This window comes from Aquarana catesbeiana, linkage group LG02 (assembly GCF_042186555.1).
Source record: "Aquarana catesbeiana isolate 2022-GZ linkage group LG02, ASM4218655v1, whole genome shotgun sequence".
Taxonomy (NCBI): domain Eukaryota; kingdom Metazoa; phylum Chordata; class Amphibia; order Anura; family Ranidae; genus Aquarana; species Aquarana catesbeiana.
The window spans coordinates 382898238-382916863 of NC_133325.1; the positions used below are offsets into that span (position 1 = coordinate 382898238).

Consider the following 18626-nt stretch of genomic DNA (forward strand, 5'->3'; position numbering starts at 1 on the left):
AATTCCTTAAAGCATGAGTCCAACGTTTTTCCTTTTTACCAATTCCAATCTTTTTCCTTTTTCCAACCCAAGTAAAAACTAATAGGGAAGGCCTTGTATTCATTCAAAAAAATACAAGGAGTCTCTGAATGGCGGCAGTGGCGAGCGAGCAACCCCTTGTAGTTAATATGCAGAAGGGCAGCCACTTGGTACTGGACCTGGAAGACTGCTGCTTTTGCTATTGTAGTCACGACTAGTACAGTGGTTTGAAGCATCTCCAGGGAACGGTCAAAAAGATCTGCATACTTACATTGATTCAAGCTGAATCAATGTAACTATGCTATAAAAGTGATACCAAAACTTCAGCTTTAAAGGTGACATGTGCTAAGAGAAATGTTTAGGCTGTCATTGTTCATTTCTAAATGTGAAAATGCCAGTTGTCTGGCTTTCTTCCAGTGATCTAGTAGTGAAAGGTATGCAGGGTGCAGTTTCCAAATCTGGAGTTCATGCAGTTACCAATAATGCCTTGTTTACACAGGTGTATTTTGAGGGCCGTGTTTTGCGTGCAAGCAGTAGCGGCCCGTCAATAGGGGGCGCACGGGTGCCGCTCCCCCAAACTATTCACAAAAAAAAAAGTCACTTTAACAGTGTCCAGGTGCCAGACACACAACAGTCTATAGGAAGCCTTCCCAGCTTGCAATCAGCTGATTGCAAATGGGAAGCTTATTTGCCCGTGTTTAGGGAGTGTTCGGGGTGCAAGCAATGCGCCCGCAAAAACTCCCACTCTACAATCATTTGTCTCTGGCCTCCTGTGCTTTTATTTTATTGGTGGGGAATGGAGGACGGTGAGTGGTGCTTTTTGCGGCACTGCGGCATCATTTCCGGTTTCCCACCACTCACTGTGGACAGACTGTGGGTGGTGGATTGAGCAAGGCCTGAGGCTGAGCGGCGCTTCTGTGTTTCCTTCCTCCTAAAGGTAAGCTAGCCTAAGTGTTGGAGCCACTGTAATCAAATTCACTGAGACATGATAGCCGGCCCTCCGCTCCGCACACGCTTTCCCTCACTTCTCTCAGTCTCCAGTGTCCAGTCTCCACTCCATCTGAGTCACGCAGACTGGGCCCAGGGCAGATGACTGATCGCAAGGCTGGAGCATCAGGGTGTCAGTGAGTGTGCCACATGGCAGTGGCTGGCTGCAAACATGCAATGCTTTGTAACAGGATAAATTATGGGGATTTCTGGCATGTACTGAGGGTCAATCAGAAGGTGTCAGTCTTCCTGGATGTTTTTATATCAAAATGTGTGCATATATAGGTGTATACACAAATTGTGAGTACATCTGTCCTGTGTAGTGTATACAGCTATATACACCCATCTTCTTCCTTCTTGTATATAGAGACCATCCTCCATTATCACTGACTGCAGATATACATCATCTGTCCTGTTACTGTATATATATATATATATATATATATCTGTATACAGGACAGATGATGTATATCTGCAGTCAGTGATGATGGAGGAAGGTCTCTATATACAGGAAGGAAGGTGGGTGTATACAGGACAGATGATGTATACCAGCATACCCTAATCTGTGAGGCTGAGCTATATACCCTGATTTGTGATGTTGAGCTATATACCCTGATCTGTGAGGCTGAGCTATATACCCTGATCTGTGATTTTGAGCTATATACCCTGATCTGTGAGGCTGAGCTGTATGCCCTGATCAGTGAGGCTGAGCTGTATACCCTGATCTGTTAGGCTGAGCTATATACCTTGTCCTGTGATGCTGAGCTGTATACTCTGTCCTGTGAGGCTGAGCTATATTCCTTGATCTGTGAGGCTGAGCTATATACCCTGATCTGTGATGTTGAGCTATACACCCTGATCTGTGAGGCTGAGCTATATACCCTGATCTGTGATGTTGAGCTATATATATCCTGATCTGTGAGGCTGAGCTATATACCCTGATCTGTGATGTTGACCTATATACCCTGATCCTGAGGCTGAGCTGAATGCCCTGATCTGTGAGCCTGAGCTGTATTCCCTGATCTGTGAGGCTGAGCTATATACTCTGTCCTGTGATGCTGAGCTGTATACTGTTGACTCTTGACACTATGGGTGGAAGCAAGTGGAATTCAGGGGACGGAGAGGGTGGATTATATAAGGGGTGGGGCTTATGAGAAGCGGGATGGGTCAAAAAGGAGGGGTGGGGTCTGGCGCCCCCCCATCCTAAAACTTCACCAGCTGCCACTGCCTGCAGAGACACAGGTGCACAACTGTTCAGTGCATCTGCATGCAGGCAGTCCTATTCATGTCAATAAGGATGCAGCAGCTGCACAGACACAGATGCTACTGCTGGGTGCAGGGGCGTGTCCCCAAACAGACAATATGTGTTTAGAGACACACACCCCCACCAACCAGGATGGCAGATTGGGAGCAGCAGCTGTCAGCGCAGCTGCTGCATCCTTATTGACATGAATGGGACTGCTTGCACACAGATGCACATAACACCTGTGCTTCCCTTGCAAGCAAAATATAACCCTCACACAGGTGTATGCTTCAAGAGGTTTTAAACCCTTGTTCGGTTTTTCTTTAACAAACATGCCTGTACTTACCTGCTCTGTGCAAACGATTTTCAGCCCCGATCCTCCTCTTCTGGGGTACCCGCCGGCACTCCAGGCCCCTCTTCATTGGGTGCCCCATGGAACGCCACTTTCCCTGGGGGCACTCGTGTGTGCTCGCTCCTAAGTCCCACTGCTGCGTCCATTGACACAGACAGCGGACTCAGCCCCACCCCCCCCCGCGATTTGAGCCAATGGCTCCTGCTGCTATCAGTCTGTCCAATGAGGAGAGAGACAGCGGGAGGAGCTGCTACGCTCATGCACATTGCTGGATCAGATCGGGCTCAGGTAGGAAAAAGGGGGGGGGGTTTTGGGGAGCTGCAGCACAGAAGGTTTTTCACCCTAATGCATATGCATTACAGGGGTTGTAAATCCTTGTTTTTTTTTAAATAACAAACATATCATACTTACCTCCCTTGTGCAGTTAGTTTTGCACAGTGTGGCCCCCGATCATTGCCATCTGGGGTCCCCCGATGGCGCTCGCAGCTCCGCCTCGCATCGGTAAACCCCCTAGAAGAAGCGCTCTTCCGGGGGGTTACCCTGCGGGCGAGCTCCCGAGTCCAGCATTTGCATCCATAGACACAGAATGCCGGACTCAGCCCCGCCCCCCTGGCGCCGCATCATTGGATTTGATTGACAGCAGCGGGAGACAGTGGCTGCTATCAATCTATCCAATCAATAGCCGAGAACCCCAGGCAGAGAGGTAGAGCGCATCTCCGCCAAGGGAACGAACGGCCTCAGGTGGGTAAAATGGGGGGCTGGTGAGTGACAGAAGTTTTTTCATCTTAATGCATAGGATGCATTAAGGTGAAAAACCACAAGGGTTTACAACCCCTTTTAAGGTGGTAATCCTTGAGGCTTTACAAGTATACTCCTGTGAAGATGGTCTGAAAAACTACTTCCAAAAATGACAGAAAATGGAATGAATACTAAATGAAAAAGCAAGAAATATTATATCTGAGGGATGAAAACGTGGTTAAAGCAGAGTTCCACCCAAAAATGGAACTTCCGCTTTAAATGTTGGTGACCCCCTGACATGCCACATTTGGCATGTAATTTTTTTGGGGGGAGGAGCGGGTTCCCTGTTTTTGCAGGCACCCAGCTCCCACTTCCTCCCTGGCACTGCCGGAAGGAAGATCACCTCTTCCCACTCCTTCCTTGCAATCTTCTGGGACATGTCACAGGTCCCAGAAGATTGCCCAGCCAATCGCAGCACGGCTCGTGCATGCGCAGTGCGAGCCTGGCTGTGAAGCCACAACCGGACGCCCACAGTTACAATGCCGGCGCTGGGGAGAAGAGCGGGGCTTCATAAGCCTGCAACACTGGACCGTGGGACAGGTGAGTGTCTGATTATTAAAAGTCAGCAGCTACACTTTTTGTAGCTGCCGACTTTTAAATGGGTGGAACTCTGCTTTAAGGTATTTGCCAGTTCTGATTTAACAACCCCTTTTTCTTACATTAAAAGGTATAGCATTGAAAAAGGAACTACACTGTATAAGTCACTCTACACTTACACTGAACAATAATATTGTATCACATGTACACAAGGAGGACTTTTCTGTTCAGCCACATCTTCACCTGCTGCAAGCTGAATTCTTCTTTAAAGCGGAGTTCCACCCATTTAAAAGTCAGCAGCTACAAAACTCAGACATGCACCTGTCCCACGCACAAAGCCCCGCTCCTCTCCATTGTAACTGTGGGTACTCGGCTGTGGCTTCACAGCCAGTGGCGTGCACTGCGCATGTGCGAGCTGAGCTGCGTGCTGTGATTGGCCGGGCAATCTTCTGGGACCTGAGAGGGGGGAGAGCTGATCTTCCTTCCAGCGCCGCAGCGCCAGGGAGGAAGTGGAAGCTGGGTGTCTGTAAAAACAGGATAATCACTCCTCCACCCAAAAAAAATGACATGCCAAATGTGGAATGTCAGGGGGTCACAAACACTTAAAGCGGTTTAAACAGTTGAAAAATGTATGTTCCTTGTTTTTGGCTACAATATTTTTTTGTCATGTATAACCATCATTTTTTACATTTCTGCCACACTGGACCGCCAGGCAGTTGACTTGTTTTGCTCCCAGTTCAGCGGCTTTCTCTACACCCAGCCTGCTCATTGGATAATGAGTCTGCAGAATGACCATACTTCCCAATTTTCAAAGATGACAAATGGGGACACCTTTTTAGCACAGAGTACGGAGGCAAAGAAAACACCCCTGCCACACACTCCCAGTTACGTAAGCCAGAAAGAACTAAAATGCAGAAAATACATTGGCTAACAAGTGCAATAATTTAGAGCAGCCTTTTTCAACCAGGGTGCCAAGAAACCCTGGGGTGTCTTGAGATTTCTTTAGGGGCACCTTGCTAAAAATTGCCCAAAAATTGTATACAAGCCAGTGGGTGGATGAAGCCTGCCTTTTAGTTACACAAAGCCTCAGGTTTTCATTGTGCATCATTACAACCTTCTAGCTGCCAGCTCCCTAACGACCAATGACCTCATCAGTTGATGAGGAGGGTGCCTGTTGTCCGCACACCATCCTTGTTTATCCCTACCTTGCCTCTCTCCATAAAGTGATGGAGAAAAACTGAGGGAGAAAAGAAACACCGGAATACTAGTCAGTAGCAGTATGCAAAAGTGTATTTGCTTTGGAAGAATACATCATCACTAACGTTGGGTGTCCTATGTGCGTGGATGTTGCTGCATTATGTAAAACTATTAGAATAGTTTTTACATTTTAGAAAGGGGCGCTTGAAGACTGTCCATAATTTTGGAGGATGCTTCGAGATTATCCATAATTTTAAAGGGTGCCTTAACTGAATAAAGCTTGAGAAACACTGATTTTGAGGTTGGAAGAAAGTTTTAGTGCAGTAGCATATAGTTCTAAAGTACATTTTTATAAGTGTCTATACATATAAAAAACCTGAGACCACTGAGGAGGAAAGAGGAACAGTGGGATCTTGTTCCAAAAAGAGGGACAGTCCCTTCAAGTCAGTGACACTTGGGAACTATCCTCTTTTGAATTAGCAAGGACATGATCAGGAAATAGTAGATTGATCTTCCCGGTTGTACATTGTGGCAGAAGTATATTAATCACAGGAGTGGCTAAAATTCACAAACCTTTTAGCATACAGTATAAAAGGGGTAAACATAAATGTAATTATCTGTGTGTGTGTGTGTGTGGCCTGGTGTCCCATTATATGAACTGTCTGCTGGCCACATGATCATATGCAGCTTTTGCTTTTTGGATAGGGTGGGAAAGGATTAGAGCCTCAGTCATATTCTTATTTCTATTTGCTGCTTGTGTCCCTATTGGGGAGATTTCCTTTCACTTTTTTCTTTCTAAGAAACAAAACAGGAAGTCAGTAGAAATCTCCCAGAAGTGAGAGGAAATCCTACCTGTGACAGTTGTCCCCACTGAACTGAACACCACTTGAACACGTCCCCTTTACTGTGACAACTGTAAAATTTGGTGCTTCTTCTCACTTTCTATCCTGCAGTCAGTGGTAACAAGGACCGATAGGGAAGGTCCACTGTCCAGTGAGGATACGGACAACCAAAAATTGAGACTCTATCCTTTTCCTATTCTATCCAAAATCAGAAAGATTGGCTGGAGTTCTTGTTTAGGTTATGCAAATTTACCAGAAACTTTCTTCTATTTTGGAACATTTTTTGTAAAAACAGACACGCTTTCAGATTCAGAATACATTATTAATCCCAAAGAGAAATTACTTTCATAGGCTTGAATTGTAGTGCTGAACTGAAGCTCCCCTGCTAGGCTACTTCACTACTCGCTTGTCTGCATGCTTCAGTGTGTCAGCCCGTTGACATTATTGTGAAATCTTACAGCACACCAGTAGCTGGAGAATAGAATTGAGATCAGTATAGTGTATTACTAATGAAAATATACGGATCAGAACTGCAGTATTAAATGTAAAGTAGCATTTTGTTTACTTTATGACCCTGTATCCTGGGCACATTTGCATTCCAGGAGGCATTCAAATCTCTATAGAAAGCTTCAATCTTAATTTTATCACATTCTTAATGGGCGACATTACAAAATGTTAACAATTTTACCTAATTTAATATTTTAATTACATGTTTTTTTCATTTTTGTACTAGACTAAAGCTAGAACTCTAGTCATTCCCCCATCTTTGAGCTCCCTTCCTGCTATGTCAGTAGGACATTGCCAGGACCACAGTGGGGATTTTGGGGGTTGTGCTAGAATGGGTGATTTGGAGGGGAGGATGGGAAATGTGTGTTGGGAGAGGGGGATTTGGAGGGGGGGGATTTAGGCTTAGAAAGGAAATTTGAGAGGGAGTGGTGTTCTGTTAGGAAGGGGGATTTGGGAGGGGAGAATTTGTTCTAGTAGGTATGATTGGGAGGATTTGTGCTGGAGGGGGGGAGTGCTAGAGGAGGAGAGGATTTGAGGCGGTTGGGGGGGGTTGGAAGTTAGGGAAGGAGGGGATTTTAACTCGCAGGGGGAATTTGTACTGATAGAGAGGGAATTATTTTTGGGGATAATTTGGGGAATTTGTGCTTATAGGTAAGTGTGAAGATTAGTGCTCTAATTTTTTTGAAGGGAGGGAGAGGATTTTTGCTGACACATAATGCTCATACATTTAGGGGGGGGGGGGGGTCTGCTATTTGGCATCTTCACCCTGTGCCCTAGATGACCTTGTTCCGGAACTGGATATTGCCATGCTGTTATTAGAGCTGCCAAGTATGCAGGGCACTAAGGTGCTTCCACAATGCTGCTATATGAATGAACTGCTAGCATGAGACTAAGAGAATTACCATAGACTAGAGTGCTGTTATAGGCCAGAATGATGTCACTACTATAGATCACCCGCTTCAAAGACCCTACCACCCCCTAGGGATACCCCTGTTACACCATGTTATCACAGCCTATTTCTAGAGCTTGTAGTTGGTCTTTCAGCACCTTACCATACCATCTCTGGTTCAATAAGTTTTATTGCAGAAGTAGTATTAAACATGCAACAGTGTCAAAGGCACCTAGATCGCCCACGCAGGGGCTGGAACTGGCGCATAAGAGACAAAAACAACAAAAGAGAATACAACATAAACCGAGGAGGGCAGCCTCCCAATAACAGTCATAGAAATTCTGAGTGCAACTTACGTAATTTGAGGTGACCCCCAGAAGTGCAGGAAAGACCAGGACATAATGCATTGACTCTGCATTAAGATCGTCTTGGGCTTCTGTTAGTAATCAAAAAAGGGCTAGGAGCACTGGTAAGAGAAGAGGAACTGAGATAAATAGGAAAGAGAAGGGGAGAATAACAGAAAGTGGGAAGGGGGGGAAGGGAAAAAGAGAGGGGGGGAGGCTCGGGACCATCCAGGAAACCAGTCAGAGCCGATCCATACTAGGCAGAGGGAGTTCGGGGAAGGCATATGCCAGCCAAGGCTCCCAAAGTTTAAGGAACTTGGCATGCGTGTCTTTGAGTATACTAGACATTTGTTCATTGACCATCATGGATGTCAAGCAGTTTTTCACTTCCTGAAAGGGGACTGAGGTTTTTTTTCCATGCTTGAGCAATCGTCCGTTTGGCCGATATGAACAGATAGGTTGCTAATTTCTGTTGACGAGCAAACAAACCCGGTATGGGGCAGTGTAATAGTGCAAATTTGGCCTCTTTACGGACATTTAAATGGAACAGAAAAAACAACAAACCAAATACTCTGGACCAGAACCCCACTATTCGCGGGCAGGCCCTTACCATACCATCTCAAGCACAGATGTGCTGTGTACCATTGATTAACTGCCTCAATTTGCCATCAGGAGATTGAAAGAATCTGGAGCCTAAAGTGTATGTACACCCTAACAGCGAAGTCGATAAATCTGTGTATGCCGTTATCAGTTAGCATTGCTTCTCAATTTCTATTTTCTCTGAGGACTACAGAACCAACCCCTCATGTTATGGAGAAGATAAAGTAGGGAGGTGTTCTGTAGTGCTAAAACACTTCCTCTGCTAGGGTAACAACACTACTCATTCAATACAGCAAGTACAGTAAATGAGCATTGTCACCCAAGGACAGGAGAAGTGTAACCAGATGGAAAAGAAAGAAAAAGAAAAGCAATGCAGCCAGCACATCTAATGATTTGTAAGCTGCAATGTATTCTTGGATTCAGATACATTTTAATGCAAGCTACATGGATAAACATGATCGAAAAATAATTTAAGGTTATACTACCTATATCACATTGTGTTGTTATTGTAAATGTAAAATATTTACCATCATTTTTCAATTATTTATGACTTCTGTTGCAGTGTATGTTATTCATGACAGACATTTATTGTATACTGCTTGGGAAAAGAATGTGACACCAACTTTTCTGACCACTTAAAGGTTATTGTTCTCGCTTTGTCACTCTTAACCTTTTTGTCTCAAGGATCATTCAATAAAAGACACCCTTTTATCAAAAAAGCCATTAATCTTGTTTATGGGAATGCTTCTAAATAGTGACAGTTCTCCTAATGAAATTATTCTTTTGTAAAAAATGATACCCTTTAATAATCTGGTATTTTTGATTTACCTGTAACCTTTTAAATTCGGACTCATGACATTTCCAGGATTTATGGGTTTATCAGTTTTATCTCACTCTGTAGTCAAGCATAGACTTGTATTGGCTTTTGATATCAAAACTAGGATTACAATTATAATATGGAGGGGCTTATACACAAGATGGTTATGTGCTTTACCTTAGACATTGAAAATACATGCATAAGGGCAGCGGGTCTCTTTGTCTACGGTGGACACAAACTGTTTGCAAACTTAAAGTGGTTGTAAACCTCAAACATGAAATATGAAGAAAGCATATCCCTCTGTAGTGTGTACTTGTCTCAATGAAGAGCACTTATGCCGTGTACACATAACTGGACTTTTCGTCGGACTCAACCCCGAAAGACTTTTCAACAGAGTTGCGAAATGGACTTGCCTACACACGATCACACCAAAGTCCGACTGATTCGAACGTGATGATGTAAGACCGGACTAGAATAAAGAAGTTCATAGCCAGTAGCCAATAGCTGCTCTTGCGTCATTTTTGGTCAATCGGACTAGCACACAGACGAACTGATTTTTCGATAGGATTCAAGTCCGTTGGAAAGATTTGAAACATGTTCTATTTCTAACGTCCGACAGAAAGTTCGACAGAAAAGGTCCGATGAAGCCCTCACACAATGGAACCTTTGCTATCGAGAAGTCTGGTTGTGTGTACGTGTGTACACGGCATAAGTGTCATTTCTGTCTGCTGCTTTGTTCCACTGCTATCAGCATGACACTAAGGGCTCATTTACACTTGCTTTGACTTCAACACACATTAATGCGCCTACCGCTTTAATATACTTTTTTGATGTGTTTTTGATGCTTCGTGGTGCTTTGATGATGCTTCAGTGATGCTTTTTCGAAGCTTTAATGATGCGTGGCATATGCCCTGTGTGTGTTGATATCTCATACCTGCAATTTTCTCCAAAACAAAGCAAAGCTAAAGCTGAATTAAAGCCTCTCTAAGAGAAAAATGGTGACGTTGGCTTCTCCAGCCAATTGACAACCTCAGCTCTGTTCCTGTGTGCTGCGTGAAGGAGGTGTGTCCCTTTCCTCCAGGTCAGCTCCTAGAGCTCTCCAGACTGCAACTTCAGCTCTCTGCCCCCTTTTTTCTGTACCCTTAGACAAGCTGGACTTTGAATGGATGTAGAGAAGAGAAGACTGCAGATAAACAAGTACAACTTATGTATGAGGATTTGTTTCATCTCTCTGTATCACCCGAGGCCAGTCACTTCACTGGGTATATGAAAGGGTTTACAACCACTTTAAGGAATGTGTACATGCACTATTCAGGATATAAAAGGATGCTTGTGATCACTTGCAGGGCTTCTATTGCCAAGGATATATATATATATATATAGATATCTATATCTATATCTATAGATATCTATATCTATATCTATAGATATCTATATATATATATCAAGATAGAAAATGGGGGATCAGTGGTATTAATAATAAAGACTGTGCAGAAGACTAGAATATTTACTACAATTCCTATGAGGAAGAGTAGAAATCGGTATGGGGCTTAAGAATAACTTTTTGACCATTGTTCTCATATCTTGTATGGTTATGTCATGGTCTTTTTGTCCTGATCCACCCATTCCTATTTTTTGCCTTGGTGACCCATAGACAGAAAGTGAGGGGGTGGGGTTCACCCCAGTAGGGTCACAGAAAACACGAACGGCTCAACAGAAGAAATAATGTTTCCATGCTGTGTACACAATTAAAAAAAGATTTAGCTGGAATTAAGCTTTTACCCATGACCACAGTGACGCCAATGATAGCTCATATCTCTACTTCTCAGACATACTATAAATCCTGCATCCGTGGCAGCACAGTCCTTTAAACTAACTCTTGGCTGACATAGCTGCTCTCAGCCCACTATGTAAAAGTGAAAATTATGTTAAAACTTTAAAAAAAAAAAAACATTTAAAAAAATGAATGTTTAATAAAAACACCTTAAATTAAAAATGAAAAAACTCCCCTTCCCCTACAAACACACATATACACAAACAACTACACTACAACTGCACTACACACATCAGGTAACCACACTGATGCCAGAGCAAAAGAAATAATTTCTGATGAGTAAGCCGAAATCCGCTCAGTGGATGGCCCTGTCAGCTGCCTCCCACCTGACATCACTCAATTAAAAATTGAAGATGCTGGCCAGAAACTTGTTGGCTGAACAGCACCTACATCCAATCAGATGCAAGCACTGTTTGGGTATTTTGACAGCTGATGGGGACTTGCTGTTAAAATTCAATAGCCGTAGTGTACATCTATGCTGTATAGGATGGGAGAATCTGTTAGAATTTTTTCCATTCACTCTGTAGGCTGAATGGAAAAAATATGTGTGCGTCCAGCTTTACACTGTTCATTTTTCATGCTACTCATGGATGTATGATGGACTCTAACCCTTTGGCCATTTATCTCTGGAGGTGTCAACTCACTTGCCATAAGGAGAGTGCTAAGCTATCTTTTTAAATAAAATTATGGACATTTGTCTACTACTGAATAAAATATCTGCAATATAAACATTTTTCTCTATTTTAACTTTTAACATCATTGTTCCAGTTAAAATGTGCTGGCAGGCTGCCATATATGCTGTCTGTAGAAAGAAGTTCAGATTTCTTGTTCATACATCACGGGACACAGAGGCTTGGTAATTACTTAGTGGGTTAGATAGTACCTTCAGGTGACTGGACACTGGTAACCCTAATTACAAAGTGAGTTCCTCCCCTATATAACCCCTCCCATATGGAGAGTACCTCAGTTTTTTCGCCAGTGTCTAAGGTGGTTGGTCACATTGAAGATGTGCTAAGATGAAAGCTCTGTTTGATGATCTGCGAGGACCTAGGAGCTATACAACCGGATCCATACCTCGGGCCAATACTAAAACGCCTAAGATGGATGGTACCCAGGCCTCGTGATAAGAAGAAACAAGGTTTTGCCTGTAATGTCTCTCCTAGGAGGTCTGGGCTCTGGCATCCAGGCTTTGGTGTACTAATATAACAGTGACACGAAAAGTTTCTGGCAGAGTCTTCTACAGGTCCAGGGAAGAGGATCCTGTGAGTAGGAAGCCAGAACCCTGAAGGTTGGCGCAACACTACCCGCCATGATGGGTGAACTGGAATCTGTCTGTCCTCAGCAGTTCCTGCAGCAGGGATAAGGTAAGTGAAGACAATCCTAAAGTATACACATTATGGATTATCTTCTGTAGTTGTATGTCTTACCAGGTTTCCGCCACTAGAGGGAGTAAGAGACATACCTAGTGTATACTTACAGTACATGCCTTCCAGGATACACGCTCAGTGAAGCTGGTATGTGAAGCCGTTCACCTCCTCCGCTGAGGGTTCTGCCACAAAAACAATAAAGGGGGGATCCCACGCAGTCCGGGGGTCCCACGCAGTCCTCTGATGGTTTCCTTTCTCCACCTCACTCCGGCCACTGCCATGATGGCCCTACGCGTGCGCAGGGAGTGCTCTTTTACAGCAGGGTCAGTGGGAAAGGAGGGGGGGCATGGTTGCGGCGCCGTGCACGGTGCGCCTGTGCGCAAGCACAAAGTGGCCATTTTTTAAAAGCCCAAGACGCCAGAGCTCCTGTAAATGGTGGGACACAGCAGTGGGCAGTAAGCATCCCAGTGGATCGGATCCTGGCAAACCTAAGACCCCTACTCGGCATCAGGTTGTGCAGTTTGTAGCTAATGTTAATATTATAAGACTATAGCACAACAGTGATTGCACTTTACAACTAGTACCTCTGCTTTGCAGCTTAGGACTATGTCTCCTCATAAGAGGGCTTCGGGGGTAGGTAAAAGAGGCACCAGAAAATCACCACCTACATCACGGGGGGTTATGGACATGCCAGCAAGATACCATCCCCCCCCTGCAAGACTAGAGGCAGCCTCACAGGATGAGTCTGTATCCCTGTCAGGTTTTGCAGCCTCTCCCAATGTTTCAGTTTCTGTTTACGTCATAGAAGACGCTTTAAAGGCTGCATTGGATGGTTTAGAAGGAAGGATTACTACCTTTGTCACAGCTTCCTTAAAAAATAGCAGGAAAACGGGTAGATCCCTTCCCTCTGCTTTGGTTTCCCTATTGGAAGAGCATTACGATAATGAGGAAATATCCCTATCTGAGGATAGAGATCAGGTGCAGTCGGACGAATCAGGGGAAGAGGAGAAGCTCTCTTCTACCTCCCAGGCCCTCAAAGTGCAGGTGCAATACTATACTGAATTGGTGTGTTCCACATACAGATTGCCCTCTGCTGAGGCTGCCATTTCCCCTGTTTACTCCCTGGGGTCCTGGAAATCCCCACAGGCTGCGTACGCCTTCCCAATTCATCCTTTACTGGATGAATTGTTGTATGAGGACTGGAGTCACCCAGATAGACCATTTTCTCCTCCTAAAAGGTTTTCTATGCTTTATCCGGTGGAGGAAAGTTTCACCAGGAAATGGGGAGTCCCAGCCATAGATGCGGCTGTTTCTTGTGTGAATAAGAGCCTGACCTGTCCTTTGGACAATGCTCAAGGGTTTAAGGATCCAACTGACAAAAAGCTGGAAACTTTATTTAAAGCCTCTTTCTCTGTGGCGGGCGCTGTGGTCCAGCCTATGGTTGCAGCAATTGGCATGTGCCAGTTCCTCAAGGAACAAATGAAGCAGGTGCTTAGCCTCCTTTCCACTGAGGAGGCCGAGGAATTTCCTAAAGCCTTGTGTTTTATGAATGATGCCATTATGGATTCTGCTCAGCAAACATCTCGCCTCACTCCCCTGCTGGTACACATGTGCAGGTCCCTTTGGCTTAAGCATTGGGCAGCTGAAGCTTCATGCAAAAAATATTAAACTGGGTTCCCATTTCATGGAGAATGCCTGTTTTGGAGATGATCCGGACAAATATATCCAGAAGATTACCGGGGGGTAAAACCACAATGTTACTAGTCAAAAGGAAGAGTAAACGTCTTTCATTTAGACGTTCTCTGTCCCCAGCCCCTGGAGTCTCAAACTCCAGGCAGTGGCGAATGCCTCCCCAATCAAATACTAGGGGAAAGGTCCAAAGTCAAGCCCAAGGGCAGAAACCTTGGGGTCCAAGATCTGGTAAACCAAACCCCAAAGCATCCCTATGAAGGGGGGCCCGGCAGTTTGCAGGTGCCTGGCGGGAAGAGATTCAGGACAGATGGGTAGCCTCCACGGTGTCTCTGGGCTACAAGTTAGAGTTCTGGGAGCTTCCGCCATCTCGATTCCTAAGGTCGAGTCCCCAGGGACCCAGAAAAAATAAGGCCCTTACTTCTGGCCTTAGAACATCTGTTATCCTAAGGGGTAATTATAGAGGTGGCCCCGGAAGAGCAAAGGTTCTAGAGCAGGGTTCTACCCAAACCTCTTTACGGTTCCAAAACCAAACAGCGATGTCAGACCTATTCAGGATCTAAAAGACCTGAATCAATTTGTAGACATTCGTCATTTCCGCATGGAGTCTATCCGCTCAGTAGTCTCCACCCTTCAGGGGGGAGAGTTCCTGGCATCAATAGACATCAAATATGCATATTGGCACATGCAATATGCATATTTGATATTTCCTGCTCACCAAAGATTCCTAAGGTTTGCGGTGGATCAGCGCCATTTTCAATTTGTGGTCCTTCCTTTTGGTCTTGCTACCGCACCTCGAGTGTTCACAAAAGTGCTAGCCCCGCCCCTGACAAATCTAAGGGCTCAGGACATAACTGTGACAGCTTATCTGGATGATCTGCTACTCATAGAACAGTCCATAACTTGCCTAAGCCACAATGTGCTCTGCACGGTAAAGTACTTAGAGTACCTAGGCTGGGTCCTTAATCTGGGAAAAATCCTCCTTGCAGCCCCTAAAAATGATGGAGTATTTGGGTATGATAATAGACACAGTCCAAAGCAGAGTCTTCTTACCCAGGTCAAAGGCCAGGCCCATAAAAGATTTGGTCCAGGTAGTCTCAGCAAGGAGAAATCCCTCCATCCGACTATGTATGAGACTATTGGGGAAAATGGTCGCCTCTTTCGAGGCTGTCCCTTACGCCCAGTTTTACTCGAGATCTTTACAAAGCAGCATCCTCTCTGCCTGGAACAAGAGAGTTCAAGCCTTGGATCTTCCAATGTGCCTATCCCCGGGGGTGCGCCAGAGCCTCAACTGGTGGTTACTGACCAAGAATCTTCTAAAAGGAAAGTCCTTTGTCCCAGTTACTTGAAAACTCGTAACCACAGATGCTAGCCTATTGGGCTGGGGAGCAGTTCTGGAAGAAGCTTCCACCCAGGGAAGATGGTCCAGAGCTGAAAGGCTCTTGCCCATCAACATTCTGAAGATAAGGGCAATTTGTTTAGCCCTCAAGGTCTGGACTTTCAGACTACAGGGTCATCCTGTCAGGATACAGTCCGACAATGCCACGGCTGTGTCTTATATCAATCACCAAGGAGGCACCAGGAGCCTGGATGCCCAAAGGGAGATGAATCACATTTTTTCTGGGCAGAAAGGCATATTTCTTGCCTGTCTGAGGTCTTTATTCCAGGGGTAGAAAATTGGCAGGCGGATTTTCTAAGCTGCCAGCAGCTGTGTCCAGGAGAATGGTCTCTATACCTCAACATATTTCAGACCATATGTCAAAATTGGGGTACCAGTTTGCATCCAGGTTCAACAAAAAACTGGACAGCTTTGTGTCAAGAACAAAGGATCTGCTAGCACAAGGGTCAGATGCCTTAACGATGCCATGGGATCGGTACTCTCTGATCTATGCCTTTCCTTCAATTCCGCTTCTTCCGTGGTTCCTTCGGAGGGTCAAAAGAGAAGCAAAGTCGGTCATTCTGGTGGCTCCGACTTGGCCCAGACGACCTTGGTATGCAGAGATCGTAAAAATGGCAGTGGGAAGACCTTAGGTTCTTCTGCTGCGTCCAGATCTACTCTCACAAGGTCCAATATTCCATCCTGCTTTACGAAGTCTGAATTTAACGGTTTGGCTGCTGAGACCCACATTCTGAAAAGCCGTGGGCTCTTGGAATCAGTCCTTTTCACTCTGATTAATGCTAGGAAACTCATCTACTACAGGAGGCTCATCTACTACAGAATCTGGAAGGCATATGTTTCCTAGTGTGAACTCGGGGGGGGTGGCATCCTAGAAAGTATGCCATTAGCAGGATTCTTGCTTTTCTTCAGTTAGGCATTGAAATGAGGCTGGCTTTGAGTACTATCAAGGTCCAGATCTTGGCCTTATTAGTATTCTTTCAAAAGCCACTTGCCTCACATTCCCTGGTCCGGGCCTTTATTCAGGGGGCACTGCGCTTGAATCCCCCAGTCAAACCTCCTGTCTGCCCATGGGATCTGAATTTGGTTTTGTCTGTTTTGCAAGAACAACCCTTTGAACCATTGCACCATGCTTCTTTAGTTCTTCTGACAAAGAAACCTGGTCTTTTTGGTAGCCATTTCCTTGGCTAGAAGGGTATCAGAATTAGCAGCTCTTTCTTGTAAAGAGCCTTATTTGATTATTCACAAGCACAGGGTGGTGTTGTGTCCTCACCCGACTTTTTTACTTAAGGTGGTGTCAGGATTCCATCTGAATCAAGATGTGGTCCTACCGTCCTTTTTTCCAGATCCGCAGACCACAGAAGAGGAGTTTATACTCCCTAGACTGATTGTCTGTTTATTCTGCCAGAAGGCCCCAGAAAGGGGCCCCAGAAAGAAACCACTATTTCTATATGGATTCCGCAAGTTATTATTCAGGCCTATGGTATAAAGAAGAAGATTCCTCCTTTTCAGGTAAAGGCATACTTAACTAGAGCAGTTAGTGCTTCATGGGCAGTGCATCACCAGGCCTCCATGGCTCAGATCTGCAAGGCTGCAACTTGGTCTTCAGTCCATACATTCACTAGATTCTATCAGGTGGATGTAAGAGAGTATGAGGATGCCGCCTTTGGGCGCATTGTGCTGCAGGCAGCAGTATAGATCCTCTTGTCCATTGGCGGTCTATGTATTTTCTGATCTGTGTCTCCTTCCCCTCAATTTGGGCATTGCTTTAGGACATCCCACTAAATAATTACCAAGCCTCTGTGTCCCGTGATGTATGAACAATAAAATAGGATTTTTATATACAGCTTACCTGTAAAAGCCCCTCTTCGGGATTATACGTTGGGGTACTTATTGCTTTGCTACAAAACTGAGGTACTCTCCATATGGAAGGGGTTATATAGGGGAGGAACTCACTTTGTAATTAGGGTTACCAGTGTCCAATCACCTGAAGGTACTATCTAACCCACTAAGTAATTACTAAGCCTCTGTGTCCTGTGATGTATTCCCAAAAAAGGATTTTACAGGTAAGCTGTATATAAAAATCCTATTTTTACTGAGTCTGTTGTGAATTTTGAAGACACATTTCTCCATAATGTCTAAAACTAAAGAGGGGAATGAGGGCTTGTCTTGAAGTGTTTTTTCAGAATGTGTATTTTGGTTTGCATCTGGGCACAGGTTCACCTTAACCAATTTGTTTATCGTAGGAAACTAGAACTCCCAGTCAAAATACTTTTAGGGACACATGAAGAACATGCAGATCTCAATGTAGTTATACAGCAGTGATATGTTTTCAACAAAACGGTACTGGCTTTGCTGAGCAATGTTAAATTAATGTTTACAATAGGTGTTAAATATAGGTAAATTAAACAAGTTAGCACCAAATAAATAACAGGCTGGAGAGATATGAAGCCTGCCCTGACCTTTTAGATTTCCCAGATGTTTTTAAAGATGTTTAACTTATATTTTGTTAATGCATATCTGTTTTGTTTGCATTTGCAGGTCATCATGACAGATACCATTTTTGGCAATGGAACCGATCAATGGGTGTGCCCTAATGACAGACAACTAGCTCTTCGAGCCAAGTAAGTCTACGGAGAGCATAAACCGTCCCTCCTATGGTTGTCAGACACTATTTCTGTCAGTGTTCTCCTTTAGGCTGCATTCACACTTCAGTGTTTTGAATCGCGGGCAGATTTGCCACGATTTGAAAGCGCCGATGTGTGAATGACAAATCGCAGGACTCACATTTGAGATGCCATTCATTTGAATGAAGCCTAAAATCACGGTGCGGGTCTGGCGCGATAAATCATGCTGCAATCGTGGCAACCTGCATTGCGTGAAGCATGTCACCCAAAAAAAGTTCAGGAGCTACTTTTGGGTGACATGCTACACGCGATGCAGGTTGCCACATTTGCAGCAAGATTTATCGCATGACAATCGTGACATTTTTATAACACACTATAACCAGAGCAATATAATATTCCTATAGTAACATTGTACTACTCTAGGGAAGTGATCAGGATTTTTTTTTTTTTTTTTTTTTTTTACACTGCTAATTACATTGCTATAAGCAAGCATTTTACTGAATGAAACTGATTGAGTTTTGTTGTGATTAGTTGTGATTGGTCAAAGCTAATCACATCACATATATGGGCTGTTACTGGCCT

At 44.5% G+C, this 18626-nt stretch overlaps 1 protein-coding gene across 6 annotated transcripts in view; it reads left to right on the top strand.

Moving 5' to 3' along the window:
• The window catches only part of RPH3AL (rabphilin 3A like (without C2 domains)), a 290823-nt gene that overhangs the window by 83342 nt on the left and 188855 nt on the right, over window positions 1-18626 (top strand). For all 6 annotated transcript variants that reach the window (XM_073615154.1, XM_073615153.1, XM_073615156.1 and 3 more), the window contains one exon: window positions 17959-18041. In XM_073615154.1, the coding sequence (XP_073471255.1) occupies window positions 17965-18041 (77 nt within the window). In that variant the 5' untranslated portion in view covers window positions 17959-17964. The remainder of the gene's footprint in view (window positions 1-17958; window positions 18042-18626) is intronic.